This window comes from Conger conger, chromosome 2 (genome assembly GCF_963514075.1).
Source record: "Conger conger chromosome 2, fConCon1.1, whole genome shotgun sequence".
Taxonomy (NCBI): Eukaryota; Metazoa; Chordata; class Actinopteri; order Anguilliformes; family Congridae; genus Conger; species Conger conger.
The window spans coordinates 57,230,636-57,248,512 of NC_083761.1; the positions used below are offsets into that span (position 1 = coordinate 57,230,636).

Genomic DNA, 17,877 nt, shown 5'->3' on the forward strand with positions numbered 1-17,877 from the left:
GCTCGTATGCTGCAGTGGGAAATAAAAAGAAGGCAGCATTCGGTGGCCGTGTATTTACTTCGGCAGGGCTGAAGATACTTCAGATGAGCTCTGGCTGGAAATACAGCCTCTGGGGGAAACAAAGTTATAGTCCTTTAAGCTGGGTGTCCAGAAATGCACCTGCCCTAAATCATACTGTAATTTTCCTCAGCTACAATCCAGCAGCAATTCCTTATATCACCCTCAGGCATCTGACGCCACCATGTGTTGAGATGAATTGAGAGGCACTCAACAGATGGTGGAGGTGCTAAATAATCAGGCTCTGTGCATTGTCACCTGGTGCTTTAGTAGTGAAATTGGTTGGAAATGTCAGGCAAATTGATTGCTGTTCTTAATTGTGCCCTCGTGTTTGTGTTTGTTTGCGTGTTCGCATGTGCCTGTGTGTGCTTGTATGTGTGTGTGTGTGCGCGTGTGCATGTGTTCATGTGTATAGGTATGTATGTATGTATGTATGTATGTGTGTGTGTGTATATATTTGTGTGCCTGTGCATGTGCATGTGTTCATGTGTATAGGTACAGTATGTGCGCGTGTGGGTGTGCGTGTGTACATGTGTATATGTATGTATGTATGTGTGTGTGTATTTGTGTGTGTATGTGTGTGTGTGGGTGTGCGTGTGTTCATGTGTATAGGTATGTATGTATATGTGTGTTTGTGTGTATATTTGTGTGTCTGTGTATGTATGTGTGTGTGTATTTGTGTGTGTATGTGGGTGTGCGTGTGTTCATGTGTATAGGTATGTGTGTCTGTGTATATTTGTGTGTGTGTGGGTATATTTGTGTGTGTCTGTGTATGTATGTGTGTGTGTGTATTTGTGTGTGTATGTGGGTGTGCGTGTGTTCATGTGTATAGGTATGTATGTATATGTGTGTCTGTGTGTGTGTGTGTGTATTTGTGTGCCTGCGCATGTGCGTGTGTTCATGTGTATAGGTACAGTATGTGCGTGTGTGGGTGTGCATGTGTACATGTGTATATGTATGTATGTGTGTGTGTATTTGTGTGCCTGCGCATGTGCGTGTGTTCATGCGTGCTCTAATGTATGTGCATGCGGCTCTCCCCCCAGGTGCTGTATAAGGAGCAGGACTCAGAGGCGGAGCCCCGGGTGCAGGTGGTGAAGGGGAACCTGACGCAGTCTGTGCTGCTGAGGAGCCTGCGCAGATACGTCCTGTACCAGATCCAGGTGCTGGCCTTCACCCGCATCGGAGACGGAGAGCCCAGCAGCCCCCCGGTCCTGGAGAGATCAAAGGACGACGGTACGCCAGCGCTGGCTCTGCCACTCCTGCACAAGTCTCCGGGCACCGAGGGTGATTGGAGCTGAAGTCTGGGGCTGGCGCTCAGGGCTGCATTTAATGAGTTCTTGACTTCCCTTCCCATCAGCCCCTGTGTGAAGCGTTTGCTGCTGTGGTGCCCAGTGCACACTCCCCTGCCCTTAGCTGTTCCCCTCTGCGCTCTGTAACTGTGGTATCTTAGCACTGCTCAAGGGTCAGGCCACCAGCACAGCCTTCCAGGTGCTCGCCTGCTTCATGGCTTCTTTCCATGCTCCGTGCTCTGTCTGTACTGTGTGATGCCCTAGTGATGCCCCAGCACTATGTGATGCCCTAGTGATGCCCCAGCACTATGTGATGCCCTAGTGATGCTCCAGCACTATGTGATGCTCAAGTGATGCTACAGTACTGTGTGATGCCCTAGTGATGCTACAGTACTGTGTGATGCCCTAGTGATGCCACAGTACTGTGTGATGCCCTAGTGATGCCCCAGCACTATGTGATGCCCTAGTGATGCTCCAGCACTATGTGATGCTCGAGTGATGCTACAGTACTGTGTAATGCCCTAGTGATGCTACAGTACTGTGTGATGCCCTAGTGATGCCACAGTGCTGTGTGATGCCCTAGTGATGCCCCAGCACTATGTGATGCCCTAGTGATGCTCCAGCACTATGTGATGCTTGAGTGATGCCACAGTACTGTGTGATGCCCTAGTGATGCCCCAGCACTATGTGATGCCCTAGTGATGCTCCAGCACTATGTGATGCTTGAGTGATGCTACAGTACTGTGTGATGCCCTAGTGATGCTACAGTACTGTGTAATGCCCTAGTGATGCCACAGTACTGTGTGATGCCCTAGTGATGCCCCAGCACTATGTGATGCCCTAGTGATGCTCCAGCACTATGTGATGCTTGAGTGATGCCACAGTACTGTGTGATGCCCTAGTGATGCCCCAGCACTATGTGATGCCCTAGTGATGCTCCAGTACTGTGTAATGCCCTAGTGATGCTACAGTACTGTGTGATGCCCTAGTGATGCCACAGTGCTGTGTGATGCCCTAGTGATGCCCCAGCACTATGTGATGCCCTAGTGATGCTCCAGCACTATGTGATGCTTGAGTGATGCCACAGTACTGTGTGATGCCCTAGTGATGCCCCAGCACTATGTGATGCCCTAGTGATGCTCCAGCACTATGTGATGCTTGAGTGATGCTACAGTACTGTGTGATGCCCTAGTGATGCTACAGTACTGTGTGATGCCCTAGTGATGCCACAGTACTGTGTGATGCCCTAGTGATGCTACAGTACTGTGTGATGCCCTAGTGATGCCACAGTACTGTGTGATGCCCTAGTGATGCCCCAGCACTATGTGATGCCCTAGTGATGCTCCAGCACTATGTGATGCTTGAGTGATGCTACAGTACTGTGTGATGCCCTAGTGATTCTACAGTACTGTGTGATGCCCTAGTGATGCCACAGTACTGTGTGATGCCCTAGTGATGCCACAGTACTGTGTGATGCCCTAGTGATGCCCCAGCACTATGTGATGCCCTAGTGATGCTCCAGCACTATGTGATGCTTGAGTGATGCTACAGTTCTGTGTGATGTCCTAGTGATGCTACAGTACTATGTGATGCCCTAGTAATGCTACAGTACTGTGTGATGCCCTAGTGATGCCACAGTACTGTGTGATGCCCTAGTGATGCCCCAGCACTATGTGATGCCCTAGTGATGCTCCAGCGCTATGTGATGCTCGAGTGATGCTACAGTACTGTGTAATGCCCTAGTGATGCCACAGTACTGTGTGATGCCCTAGTGATGCCCCAGCACTATGTGATGCCCTAGTGATGCTCCAGCACTATGTGATGCTTGAGTGATGCCACAGTACTGTGTGATGCCCTAGTGATGCCCCAGCACTATGTGATGCCCTAGTGATGCTCCAGCACTATGTGATGCTTGAGTGATGCTACAGTACTGTGTGATGCCCTAGTGATGCTACAGTACGGTGTGATGCCCTAGTGATGCTACAGTACTGTGTGATGCCCTAGTGATGCTACAGTACTGTGTGATGCCCTAGTGATGCCACAGTACTGTGTGATGCCCTAGTGATGCCCCAGCACTATGTGATGCTTGAGTGATGCTACTGTACCGTGTGATGCCCCATGTACTGTGTGATACCCCAGCTCATCTTGGTGGGATGTGTAACCTGTTCCTCCCATCTGTATTAGCCAATTCTCTGCACAGCTCTGTTTTCACATTCCACCTACAGGACTGGGGCTGTGAAGAAATCAACATGATAATGTTGTCTTTTTTTACTTTGGCTTCGATCAAGGGGAACCATTAGTTTAAGCAGCAATCAAATGAGCAGTCAATGAGTGTTGCCTTGCAAAACACTGAGCATGGATCAGCTTCATCAGTTGGAAAATTCAAGCGCCATTGCATTTTAAATGGACTGGCCTGATTTCATTATTAAATAAATAAACAAAGGCATTTGTCTGTAAGATCCAAAAATCGATTCTCCCCTCCTCAGAGAAAGACGAGTGTTCTTAACTTCACTTTGTTTAACGCCTACACCACACACACATGCCCCCGCACACACACAAACACACACATTTAGTCCAGTGATTCTGAGGGCTTATTGTGAGGAGTCTCGCTGTGCTGGGAGTACAGAGAACATCTGGAGGTGGTGTGCTTTCCCAGCATGCTGTGGGAGCGGCGGCGGGCAAAGAGGAGGGACCGCCGGTCTCCCGTCATGTTTCTTCCCTCAATTAGCTAGGCCGACATGCAGGGGCAGGCCTAGCTCTCACCGTGACAACCGCTTTGAGACAGAGTCTTGAGTGTTCCCAGAGCAGACGCAGTGGTAACTGCCGAGGACGTCTTCAGCAGAGCGCCGTCTCCAGCCGTAAAGGGGAGAGGGAGCCGGTATTGTTTGTTCATTGAAGCACTTAACGATTCTGCAGCAGGGCTACGAGGTGGCAGCATTCACCCCTTATTTATGGTATCCCACAAGCCCTGTTTTCATTGCACTCTTGCAAGCGCAGTCCCTTTACTACGGTGAGGAGATTGCAGAACGAGACTGCCTCGGTCAGTATTAAAATAGTAATTGAAAGTGTATATCTTGTTTACCTTTTTTGTGAAGATTATATAATGCTTTGGATGTGAAGGCCGGCTATAAATGTGCCCAATTTAACATTCACTGAAAATCAGAATGGCTTTCCGTTTTTTGATACATTCAAATAAAGCAAGCATATTAAGCCGTCGTCAGCCTGACTGACCAAGGGGTGGAGTACGGTGGAGCACTTTGAACAGAATGGAGGACAAACAGAAGGGCAAATCTTGACCTCGGAAGCACGTGCAGCCAGTGGCGGAAAGTTCTGGAAGGAAAGTTTCTTTCCAATTTCAGCATGAAGAAATGTAAAGCCATGATGGCAAATAATGAACTTTCAGTAGACAGGATTCCACAAACACAAAAGTAACCGTGCATAACCTGATATTGGCAGGCTGCGTAATCACCGCAGGGGGAGAGCAGAATTCAAAGGAAATTACATGTTCTTTTTAGCACCAGTTTTCAAGCATAATCTTGGAAGATGCGAATGCATTCACTGAGAGGATTACAGATTTGCAATTTGTGTCGCCTTGTAGCTTCGCCGTAATGTGCTTAATGTATTTTACCCCTCTTTTGGGCTATAATATTGACATGTGCTCTAGCTTTGTTTTCATGCCTTTTAAAGATAACTTAAATTGTGCGAGACTGTTCTCCTGGCTGTAGATTAGTGCTATTTCTGTCATGTATGTTCCTGGAAATGGGTTTTGTTAATATTCCCAAGATGAAATGCCACGGGTTGGTGCACACGCCCAAAAAGCCCCCCCCCTTTTTTTTTTTCAGTACTTCAGAAAGTATTGTTGTAGAAAGAGCAGGATTTTGTCATTATAAATTTATGATACCGTAGAAGAAAGGAAACAGTTTTTTTTCTGATCAAAAACAGAATAGTCAGTAGCTGAGGAAGTCCTCCAGCTCGGAAGATCAATGTAGCCTCTGCGTTCTGTTACAGGGAAAGAGAATGCGTTTCAGCTTGAAGATTCTTTTTCTTGGATTTATTTCCATTTTTAATGGTAATTCCTTTGAAGAAACTCCAAAATATATCATTCAACTTCTCATTTCTTCTCCCTCTGCCTGCACTTCCCCTCTTAAGCTCTGTGCAATTCACACAAGCGTGCAAAATCTGTAGCTTTGCACCACAAAAAGCATATCACTGAAATGAATGCATTTTTACTATAATGTTCTTGCATATACACATATCACCACACAGTGTTAATAGTCTATGGCTATATAATGAACTCCTTCACAAGTCAGTGTGGTTTCTATTCACGTAATGAAATGAGGAAAGATACCAAGAGGCTCAACTGCAAGGAATTGAAGATTATCTGTTCTCATAAACAGAAGGGCACAAATACTTTAATACCCAAACAAATGCCTGCTTTAGCTCCTATAAAATATGTACACGTTAAAATATGCATGTTTGATATTATTTCCTTTGTTTCTGGCTTCATTGCTTTTAATAATGCAGCTTTCCTCCCATCCAATGTACAGAGCTGAATTAGCAGCAGTTGACACAGTAATGCTTGACACGGTCTTGCAGGGCTTAGTGCGCTCCCAGGTTTTCTAGCCTCTTAGGTGAGCGGTGGCTATGGCGGGTCTCGCCGCAGGGCTACGTCTGCGTTCCAGACCGCTGCTAAACCGCCGCTAATGTTTGTGAAGTACGTTTCCCCCCCTTCCCCCCGTACAAGAGCGGCTCTTCTCCTGGAGCGGTGGCGCAATCACGGAGGCTTAACCTGTCTTAAGCCTCCCAGGCCTGGTGGTGGTGTTGAGCCAAATGGAAGAGTCGCAGAGATTAAGATAAAGCCAGTTTGCTCCCACTTCTCGTCGGGAAGGAAACAGTAGATTAAACTTAGCGTCCTGACCCTACCCCCCCCCAACTACAGCGCTCCGAGCAATCAGCCCTCGGAGAGGACGGACATGAACAGCTGGCCGAGTCTGCTCCTGTTCTGTTTCCGTCCCCCTCCCCAAAGACACGCATCTGTCGCCGGTGCTCAGTATTCAGGAGGAGGCTGTCCGTCAGCACACCCACACGTGCCGCAGAGAGCCAGGTGTGCCTGCGTGTGCCTCCTGCTACGTGTCCCACTCGCCTGGCTCAGCCAACCTTACACACCGCTGATAGCCTAGTGGATAAGGTGCTTGATTGGGGACACAATATGATCAGTGCTGCTGTTGGGCCCTTGATCAAGGCCCCTAACCCCACATTGCTCCAGGGGGGATTGGCCCCTGCTTAGCCTGATCAACTGTAAGTCACTTTGGAAAAAAAGCTTCAGCTAAATAACTGTAATGTAATAGACGCGGCTGGTGACAACCGCACATTCACCCGGGGGATGTGTACGTGTAAACTGCCTTTCTTAGCAGAGGAGTGTTGCTTATTTGAGCCCACTTACCCTTTATTTCCCTACCAGTACAGGTGAAGGTGGGGCTTCATTGCCTCTGGAGCATCCAAGCAAGGTCATGTCCAATCCAAAAGCCTTCAGTAACCTGCACTGAAGATTTGAACTTTAATAGTGCAGTTAGTGCTACCAAATACTACTAGCGGCTATGTAACAAAAGTGTACATGCCATACAGCGTCTTCATCAGCAACATGTAGTGTAGAGACCGCATATGTGTATGCTGATTGATTGGTCCACTTACTTTATTTGGTTCTTTTGTCTGTACATATGGTACGTTTTCTTTTTTCGGGCGCGGTTATCACCTGACACTTCGTAAGGCTTGCCAGCCGGTAAGCAAGGCACGATTCTGAGGTGCTTCATTTTCTGTGCGAACAATGAATTGACCTCGCTTTTGTAGAAGATTTGCAGCTGTTAAGAGAGTTTAATCGAAGACGATGTCTGTCTCAACCCAATAGCAGATATAATTACGCAACATAATTGGATTAGCTTTCCACATTTATCGAGCTCTAATAATAACTGATAAAAAGACCATCAATTGATTTTCTCTAATTATCACGAGCAAATGAAGCATTATGATTAAATATCTTAATCATTTCGCTTACAGGACGGACACCTCATTTTGACTTAATCCAATAAACTTTGGTTAAAGCGGCGAAGCGCTTGGTTTCCCCCAGCCTTCCTCCGGGGTGAGGGGTGACATGCCAGCCGCACACAAGCCACTCTGAGAAAGCTCCACTCCCGTTTAATCACGCCTTTAATATGCAAGCAGGGAAATGGGTATTGATCCGACGAGCCTGGGTTTCCAGCGAAGTTTAACCCTGCAGTTTTGTGACGCTGCACGGCGGATAATTAAAAGGGACTCGGTAAGGCGTGCTGTGGGAGCTGAGGCGGGGAGGGTAGCATCAGCCGGAGGCGGGGAGGGATCGCGGAGCAGGCCTCTGGGAGAAACGCTCGGCAGCCTGGGGAATTCTCCTCCCCGCTCTCCCCCGATCCCCTCCGTGACAGCTTACCGAGAGCCGAAATTAAAAGAAAAATCACGATCGGGCAGAAAATCGCACAGGTAGGGAGCGAAGCCGCGTTTAATTAAACCAGAGTCTACGACGAGTGGTATCGCTGCTCGGCTGGGCTTCGGCTGTTTTGGCTCTCCGGCGGAGGAAGCAGGCATTCGGAGGCAGTTGGTGATGTAGCGTGCTCTCTTCAGTTAAACAGTGAAAGGTGTGTTTTCTGTGACACCTGCGGTATTCAGAAATCCATCTTTAATGCACCCCCCCAAAATATTTTTTATAAATATTATTGAATAAGATAATGAGGAAAAAGGGGAGGCTCTGTTTCTCCTGCTTAGTGCCTATGTCCATCTGCTTGACTCCTCACCGTGGGAGGAGGAGGAGGCTTTTCACACTGGCCTCTAAAACAGTGTTTTCTTGATTGGTACGTTAGAAGGCCTTAGTGCAGGGTAACGTTTTGGAAGTTAAAAAGAAACAAGCAGGCATTACTAGACAGTGACCCGATCGAGTAATTGGCGAGGTAAGATGATGGAACACTGTGGATGGCTCTCATGTCTTCATCCACAGAGTACGGACATGGTATTTCCCAAAGGTGCAGCTTCACATAAAAGCTGCCTTTCGGAAGCCGCCCAAGACACGGCAGAAGGTTGACCGCACGCGTGGGATTCGAAAGCAGGGTGGAAGCAAGTCCGGAAGCACCCGTGTGCTGGAAGTTTCTGTGGGGAAGAAGGACACGGACGCAGAGATCCCTCCTCCCCCATTACCACGCTGCCGCTGTTTTCACCTTTACCATGGCGACAGGCTCTGTCTCTCGGGGAAGGGCACAGCATTAATCACCGCAGGACTGCTTTGGCCCATGGAGCTTGCGCCGGGCGATCAGCGGGAGATGATGGAGGGCTGGGGACGACCGTACCGCACACGTGGCCCCCCTGCCCGCAGAGCCAGCCCAAATGTCAAACGCATTAAAACCACGGGCGTAATGAAGCGGTTAAATGTGAAGCAGCCAGAGGTCCCCGCTGATCACGCCAATCCCGGATGGGGCCCGAGACCTCTGGGTCGCCATGGCGATGGGGCTTGGCACGGGCGGGATTGAGCTCGCTGACGGCAGAGGGCGAGAGGTGGTAGGACACCCCAGGGAGCCAAAGGCCACCAGCAGCCTCCCCTGGACTGTACGCTTCTTATCTCTCCAGAACACGAGGCTGCCAGCTACCGGGAGTCTCCCCAGGAGGAGAGGGTCTCGCTAGGTGTGCTTTTCGGAGGTTACGGAGACACGTGGATGAGCACTCTTAACAGCCCCATCCCAAAAGCAGTCCCACAGCCTTGGGCTCACACTGCCAAGTGCACTTTGCGTCTCCTCCCATCAGACAAAAATCATCAGAGCTGCTCATGGCAAGCACAGTCTGGCAGTCGCTATGGAAATAGCACATGCTAAGTATCACGGGTGGCAATCTCTTGTGTAAGGGTTGAAATGAGTACACACATTAACAAGCTTGATCAACTTAATATGACATCGAGCAGGGCTCCTCCGGTCTTGAGGGGCTCCATGGGCCCCTTGCAGTTTTGAGCACTGGTGCATCTCAGTGACAGGCGCTGTTTCAGCGCTCTCCAGCCTGCCTCCCCGCTCGATTCACCCAGCTTCCCCGGCTCTTCACGGGGTGTGATTGACAGGTACCTCACTGTCAGAATCATCGCGGAATAGCCGCCACGTGTCAGTCACCGCCGAGAGCGGGGAATAAAATTTGGGCGACCGGAGAACCAGCGGAACGGCTGCCCGATCCGTATTCTCAGCCTGAAGACGTCAGCTCGGCGAGCCTTTCGTCGTAGTCATTACATTACAGTCATTTGGCAGACGCTCTTATCCAGAGGGCCTCACAATGAAGTGCGCTGAAAACCCAAGACAAAAGTACTGTTCCAAGTGCTAGAGCGATCACGCAGATAAAAACTTGAACACTTGTAGATTAATGTGATATACTTCGGCGACTGTAACGCCGAGACGGGCGCAGTCGTTGGCGAAATGGAGGGCTTCTCGCGGGGGTGTGTGGGAGAGACATCGGGGAGGGAGCTGGTTTGTGACGACCGGCCCGCCCTCCTGGGAGCCTCCTGTCAGGACCGCTCTGAGCTGGCGGGACGGTCGACGGTGTGAAACGTGTTTTTACTCGCTGGCTGCGCAGCCTTGGGTCGGAGCCCGGCCAGGGGATTATGGGCTTGTTCAGTCCTCCAGCAGCGGATATATTTGGTGCGGATAATAAGGCCCTAATAGGCGTGTACGTGGATTTCACCATTTTTTTAATGTGTTAGCTTATTGTTGGAAAAAAAAAATCTCGGTAAAGGCCAAGCAGCCGCTGACAGTTGTTTTAAAATATTTAAGGATCTTCTTCATACCGTTTTAACCGAGCGATTAAATTTAAATGCAGAAATGCCCTCTTTCAGAATTATTTCAGCCAGACAGCTGACATACGCATTAGTGCATTTCCGTGTGTTTTGCATACTGTTATGTTCACTGCTCTCCGCATCCATTCATTAGTCATGTATAATGTGTTCAGGATCATTATATTAACGAGGATAGCCCTGAATTATGATTATACTCAGTTTCGCTTGGAAATTTTATGGTGTGGCACATCAGACATGTTTAGACAGGTGTGAGAAATGTGTCCCTGTTGTAATACTGTGAAGGTGATGAGTGGGGTCCTCACTGTTGTAATATGAAGGTGAGATGTGGGGTATTCACTGTTGTAGTATGAAGGTGAGATGTGGGGTCCTCACTATGGTAATATTATGCAGGTGAGCGTTGGGCTCTTCCCATGTACAGTTACATAATGTAATGTTTTCATTTCTCGATGTTCTCTCCCCAGTCCCCGGACCCCCAACGAGGCTGGTCTTTCCTGAGGTGCGTCTGACGTCGGTGAGGGTGGTGTGGCAGCCCCCAGCAGACCCCAACGGCATCATCATGGGTGAGTCCCAGCAGAGTGGGGCCCAGGCCCCTGTCTTTAGGGGGGGCCTGTCAGGAAGGGAGGGAGTGGAGGTGTGACAGATGAGAACTCCCACTCAGCTCCTCTGTCAGCGTGGCATAAGCTTCCCCCAAATCCCTCACCACCCCCGCCTGTCTGAGCAGCACTCCTCCGCCAGGGACTCTCTCTTTCTCTCTCTCTCTCTCCCCGACGTTAATTGGAAGTTGGGGGGGGGGGCGCAGTGAGAGGGGGGCAGCGCAGCTCTGCCAGAAGTTTAGGAGCTTGCGGTTCCCCAGCGAGCGGCCGACAGAGCCGAATATTGACAGGCGCGGCGGGGAGAGATCGGGGATAAAGCCTGTTGCTGATACGTAGTTAAAATTGTTTTGTTAATGGCAGGTTTTATGTCCGCCCGGGGACAAAGGCCAGTCGCACGGAGGCGGTTAGGCCGGTTATAAATGGCTTACTTCAGGTGGTAAAACGCGCCGAGCTTTAGAGCATTCATTCCCTCCGGGGCCCGGAGGTTGAAAATGTTTTTTTCCTCGCCGTGTACAAATTGCAATTTTGCCAAAATGTGACGGTCTGAGCGGCCTTGATTTAAAAGGCAGGAAGGAATCAGCATTTTCCCCTCTGACACGGCGGGGTGAGGAATCGGCCCGGCGCGTACATACCTTTAGAAATGCGCCGGCGGTGCCATGTCGCTCCACACCGGTGAATAATTCCGGCTCCGGAGCTGGAGAGAGGAAAATGTGGGCGCAGTAATATGATTAAGCTGACTGCCAGCTTGCATTGAATCACACCACTAGAGAATAACAGCAGGCCGTACCCCAGTGCTGAGGCTGATTCACACGGGGGGGGGGGGTGGAGGGGCGGAGAACACAGATAAAATATGTTCCCAGGGTGCGAATGGGAAGTAGACGCTTTATGGCTTTAGTCTACTTGGTACCTGCTGAATTATGCAGTTTGGAATAGTTTGTAGAGAATTGCGATTCAACCATCGGGTGAAAGATTGGGGAAGAAAAAAGGTAGTTCACGTAGCATCTGTGTGTAAGGTGTGTGCCTTTCACTGCAGTTAGATCTGCCTGGAGGAGCTTTTTATCAATCGGCTGATGGAGGAGGTGCACAGGGCTTGCCAAACAGCAGATGTACTGTTCATGCACCTCCAGTCGTCTTCTTCTGTTCTCCTGCGTCTGTTATGCGCTTTGATATTCATCTTAAGTGCCATTAGCATCCTGTTGATTAATTGCACCTCCCCGACTAGGCAATGTCAACATTTAGCAATCAGGAACGGGTGAGTGTAATATTGGTGATAAAACCGTGTCCTGAGTGAAAATAGCGGAGGAAAACCTGCAAGCGCTTACGGTGCGCGTCGGAGTCAGAGTCCGCTGTGCTGGTGCAGGATGAGAAACAGCCGCGCAGGTTTTTTTTAAGCCTTTAATGAGAACCATGGCAGTATGAGTTCTGGCCTGGCTTCAATCGGAATGCACAACCTGCACTTCTGTAGCCATAAAGTACCTGTGGATTCCTGGAGCAGGTCCCAGCCAGCGGAGAAGCGCACTCCATCAGACCTGCAGTCTGTTTGCAGGACCGGCCAAGTGCGGTGTAGCCGGACACCCATCCCACAGTGGGGAGAATTAGAGAATTTCAGAGCGGACCGTCGGCCTGCGGTCAGGGTGTGGTGGGGAGGGCAGTGTGTGGTGCATGTGCGGTGCGTCTGCAGTCCACCTGGTGTTGCGGTCGAGGTGGAAAGGGCCGGGTGCGGTGTGTCTGCGGTCCATCTGGAGTCGGAGGAAAAAGGTCACGTTGGGGCGCTTTGTTTTGGTCCTCTTCAGTTCCGCTCGGCTTCCTTTCTCATTGGAAGTCAGCCTGGCGCACGCATCGCATTTTAAGTCTGGTAAAGCCGTTTTTGTTCATAGTCGGGCTCACACTTTAATCCTGTTTTGAAAGGCTTTGAAAATCAGCCTCCACGCCCCCACCCCAGGCTCCTCTCCAGTTTCGGCGGGAACACTTTGACCGTTAATGTCACTGGAGTGCAGGAGAAGTTGGGTTTTAAATGTGATGCCGAATAATCCTTCCGAAATCTGCCCCTGGTCTGGCGCCCGGTCGTTTTAGCTACACGAGCGCGCGGGATTGTACACAAGAAGGAGAGGGCCAGGGCACCTAACGTGAAATTTCATGCAAAACTGAATCTGACTTCAAAGGGCTGAAGATGTGGCCCCCATCAGAACGGGACCCTCGGACTGAAAGCTAACGCCGGCATCTGAGTGGGGGTCACGGGCCCCGTTAAACCGCTTAAAGAGACTGCGACTGTTTTGCCAAAATTGCCACTGTGCTTATTTTGCATATTTTCTTCTCTCCCACTCGAAGGCAAATAGACCGACGTGCTTTGGTCTGATATTTCCAATGCTCTGACACTTTTCGCACAGTGATATCTCACATTCTGATTAAAGATAATGCCCTTTGTGAGAGGATTACGCTTTTGAATCCGAACTGCCTGTCGTATTATTGGGCCTGAGCATAATGCCATCAGGTGCCTCTGTTTGATTTGTGGCGATGGCATGTCCCTGTGACAGTAGAAGCTTATTTCGCTGTTCTTGTGTGTTTCATAATATCACCGTATGGCTGGAATGGGTGTGAATAATGAATACGCCTCGAGATCTGGAAATGTGTGAACTACATCCAGAGACACATTTGGTGTTAGTTTACCTTTTCTCTTCCTGGCTCCGTTCTCCATTCCGTGCTCTTGTCGCGTTAGGTGACCTCCTGGTGCTACTCGTGAATAACATGTCCGCCTAGTTGGTAGCACTGCACGCATGGCTGTTTGTGGTGTTTTTATTCCATTTAGGCTGTTTGAACTTTTCTTTTGACCCAGCAAAATGTGTGTGCTTGTCAGTGCGGGGGAGGTGGGAGTGGGTTAATGCAAATGTGTTGCTTAAGCATCGCTGCGTTTTAGTTCTCTTTGGCACCGCGCGTAGCCCATACTTTTTTATTATCTGGCTTACAGAAGGCTGCCACTGCAATCAGGCCAGAGTTTAAACATAATGATTTCCCCTTTACATGTGCAGCTAATGCCATTAAGAGAATTGAGTGTTTTAATTTAAAGTAATGCAATGCCGGCTGGCATTGGGTTGGCAGATATTGGATCGACAGTGCGCGTGTATTTATTTCGATAATGAACACACCAAGAGAAGCGAGCTTCTGGTCGAGCTGAAGGTCTCTGTTTTTCCGTGCAGACGCGACGCTTTTTGCAAAGTGCCTCCCCCTCCAGAAACGTACTCCTCCGCGTTCCTTTGTGTTCGGGCGTTTTTTTCCCTGCACCCCTCCCGGCCGCTCGCCTGCTGTCTGCCGTGGAGATGGAGCGCCTGGGTGTGACCGCGGGCCCGAGGATCGGACGTCAGCAGGGTGACGAGTCGAGGAAATGGAAGCCCCGGGACTCTAAGGGTGGCAATCTAGCCAATTACATGGCTTACTGCCTGGACCTGAGGAAACCTTTTTCCCAAAGTAGCCCAGAAAAAAAACACGACACGGGTCAAAGCTCTGGAGTAATATAAAAACAGAGAGAAAATGTAGCAGCCTGCCTGTTTTCCGCAGCTTTCTGCCTGGAGCTCTTGAACTCTCCGGCGGAAAGCTCCGGAAATAGAAAGTGGCTGAGGGAGCTGTTACTCCGCGCAGCGCTGATGGCTTGCTGCGGGAGCGCTTTAATGAAACGGCGGGCCCTCGGCGCGGGATGTTCCGGGGGCCGGGGGTGGCCCACTTTGTGTCGCCGCAGCCGAAGGGAGGGCGGTGGTGCGCGGGAAGGAGGCGGCCGCGAGGTGCGTTAGAGCATTTACATCCAGCATGACGGAGCTGCGGGACGCACAGTCCCCAGCTGGGAAGATAAAGGGTTTACGGACCGGGCCAACTGTCCACATCTCATATTTATTAGCCACTTAACCTTCACGCACTTCCGTTACAGCCGCCTGCCACGGAGTGAGCTTAACAATAATAAAATGTCATCTGTCTGAGACGGGGCTCGAGCAGGTTTATGACACAACGCATCTGAGGACTGAATCCTTCAAACACTGAGTGGGGGGGAGCGGCCATATATGGGCATACTGTCAAAGGGTAAGTGGGCACTATATTCCAGAGATGCGGATAATTTGAAATGACTGCTCTTAGACGTGGCTATTTGGCTGGGAGAATGTTATCCAGTGTGCATTCCAGTGTGTTTACTGCAGGCAGCTGAAAGCATTTTTTTTTTTTTTTTTTTTCTATCGAGAGAGAGATTTTCTGAAATGCATTATGACAGAATAACGGGGGGCTAATCGGGTTATTGATAGCACCCAGTTTGCACTTTGAAAAGTTTTCTTATTTGTATCAAACGTGGCCTGTATTTAATGTATTTAAATCCGGACAGTGGCACAAATGTCGCAATGCAACACAGACCTTTGAAGGGCTCCTGTCATCACGTTCCTGTTGTGCCTTTTTCAGAGTGAGCCTTTTCAGATAGTGTTGTTCTGGAAAGACATTACCCCAGCTTGTATTTGCATCTTAGCCTCCAGATTTATCTTAGAAGTTCCGAGTCAAGTCATCATTTATTTAAAGTGTAAGTTTCGACACACTGTGCATTTTTAAACATAAAAGATCATAAAAGATAATACATAGTGATTGGACAACTGTATCACAACAATAACAGAGCAACAACAGCAAAACAACATCAGCAAGTCAAGGAGGGGTCATAAGAGAGTCAGACAAATTTTTAGTTTTTAGTTTACTTTTAGAAGAAAGAAAGTTTTAAGAGAACTTGCATGTGTAATTGATGGGGGGAGAGCATTCCAAAGCTAGGGAGCACAGTATTTGAGTTAAAAAAATCTGGCATCTTGGGAACATAGGGTGCATGCTGGTGTATATGGTGTAATGAGATTAGTGAGGTAAGTGCAAAACATCTCATTTAGAGGTACAAACCACCTAACACACCATAGCAAGCACCTAACGCACCCACAAATGCCATATCAACACCTCACTCTCTCTCCTGCTGCCTTCATCACAGGTTACCAGATCGCCTACCGCCTGGACGCCAGTGACCCGAACAAGTTCACCACGGTGGAGGTGGGCGCCAACGCCCGGCAGTTCACGGTGACGGGCCTCACTCCGGAGTCGGCCTACGTGTTCCGCGTGGCCGCCCGGACGCAGCAGGGCTGGGGCCTTCCCGAGGAGGCGGTGGTGATCACCACCGAGAGACGAGGTGACCACGCCCACACATCCCCCCAACTGCACTCTTAGGGACGCTCTTAGAAGTGTCACCCTCATTAATCCTGCACGCCGGCCCCGCGTGGCCCTCTGCTGTGCCGTCATTCCCCTAATGTAGTTGTCAGATAGTGCCTGGCGTGGGCACCACGGAGCAGCACTTACACGATTAGTTTCCGCGATCGTAATAATGTGTCCGTGCCGGATGAGCCAGTATTTTAAATCCAATTAGGCCGTTTTATCCGATATCGCGGAGCACCGTTTTATTAATCTGATGATCATTTTTGATTTACACTCATGTACAAGAGAAGTGTTGGGCATTGTGTTAAAGAATGTGATTTCAAGTGTAATTGAATGGACAACTGTAATGGAGAATATGCTTAAAAGGATTTGTAGTCCTTTTGTGCAGAACAGCACTGTATTCTTCTGAAAGGTCGCTTGTGTTGATTATCTTTTCACTGTGCATAAAATTGAATATTTTGGCGAAGCGCTGCACAACGTTGCATGAATAAAAATGGGAGAAGCACTGACTCCATTACTGTATGTACAGTAGCACCGCGCGAGCATATTAAAGCTTGCACGTGCCCATTAGAACAGAAACACCAACGAAAGACAAATTAAGGAGGGTCGCATTTGGTGAAATAAACACTGATTAATCAGGCTTTGAGAACTTGTGAGAGACAGGTCACCCACCGACAGTCTGGCCAATCGATAGCCGTTTTATTACACAACCTGCATGTTTAATCACAATCAATAAAGTCTACCTTTAAAATTAAACAATTATGCTTCTCTCTATTGAGTTTTTCTATTAAAATCGATGGCGGCGCACGGTGTTGTGTTAAGGGACTTTGGGGGAGGGGTGTGACGGCCAGCCCCTTACCTTCACAAGCCGCGGCGTAATTATTCACACCGCGGTGGGCGGCGGGTCGATCGATCCCCGCGTTCTCACTGTCACAGAGGAGCCCTGGTGTGGGGCTGGTCTGGAACATAGACTGTAGAGAAATATGGGCCGAGTGCCCGTCACATCACCCGCTGACAGTCCATGGGATTGTGGAAAGCACGTTGACACCCAGGAAGTCAGGGTCGGCATGTGGGACAATTCGGAGCCAGAGACTGCGCAGTAGGGAAGCCGATGTGGCTCCTCCACTAAGCGTGTGAGAGAGTGTGACGTAATCTGCTCCTGATTCATCCTCATTGTTTCAGTTTTTTCCTAATAATACAACAACTTATAGGAAATCAGCATATCAGCATATGGGGCGATATTAGATGAAGAAAAAACACAAAATGTTCTTGTGGGAAATTTTCAATTTTCACCATAATTGTACCATTGACTTTACATTGAAAACGGGTCTGAATTACGTATACTGGAGCCAAATGCCTGTTTTTGTCGATTGGTTTGGAAGCCCCATGTCTGAAGCCTGCTCTCCCTGTTTTAGAAGCACTGTTTGAGGCCTGCTCTCCCTGTTTTAGAAGCACTGTTTGAGGCCTGCTCTCCCTGTTTTAGAAGCACTGTCTGAGGCCTGCTCTCCCTGTTTCCCCTCCTCTCCAGACCGGCCCCAGCCGCCGAAGAAGCTGTCGGTGCCGCAGAAGGACGTGCGCTCGCGGGCGCTGCTGCTTCGCTGGGTGCCGGGCGGGGACGGATCCTCACCGGTGCGGTACTTCACCCTGCAGACCCGGCAGCTGCCTGACGGAGACTGGCACACGCACTCCTCCGCCATCAGCCACAACAGCACGTCCTGGGAGGTGGACCGGTACGCGCCCGCCGGCCCTGTCTAGCGCCTTAACGCGCACGCCTCGGTGTCTGCCGCTAAACCCGCCGGTCTCTCGCAGCGTTTACCGAGATGTGTCTCAGTTTGTCTGCCTTATCTCTTCACCCCTCTTCAAATAAACACCGTCTTTAGCTCCT

The 17,877-nt window shown here is 49.6% G+C and overlaps 1 protein-coding gene across 1 annotated transcript in view; it reads left to right on the forward strand.

The window, feature by feature from the left end:
* Positions 1 to 17,877, forward strand: part of sdk1b (sidekick cell adhesion molecule 1b) — a 354,443-nt gene that overhangs the window by 306,267 nt on the left and 30,299 nt on the right. The window contains exons 28-31 of the mRNA XM_061230637.1: positions 1,101 to 1,290; positions 10,653 to 10,751; positions 15,775 to 15,969; positions 17,521 to 17,722. Of these exons, the coding sequence (XP_061086621.1) occupies positions 1,101 to 1,290; positions 10,653 to 10,751; positions 15,775 to 15,969; positions 17,521 to 17,722 (686 nt within the window). The remainder of the gene's footprint in view (positions 1 to 1,100; positions 1,291 to 10,652; positions 10,752 to 15,774; positions 15,970 to 17,520; positions 17,723 to 17,877) is intronic.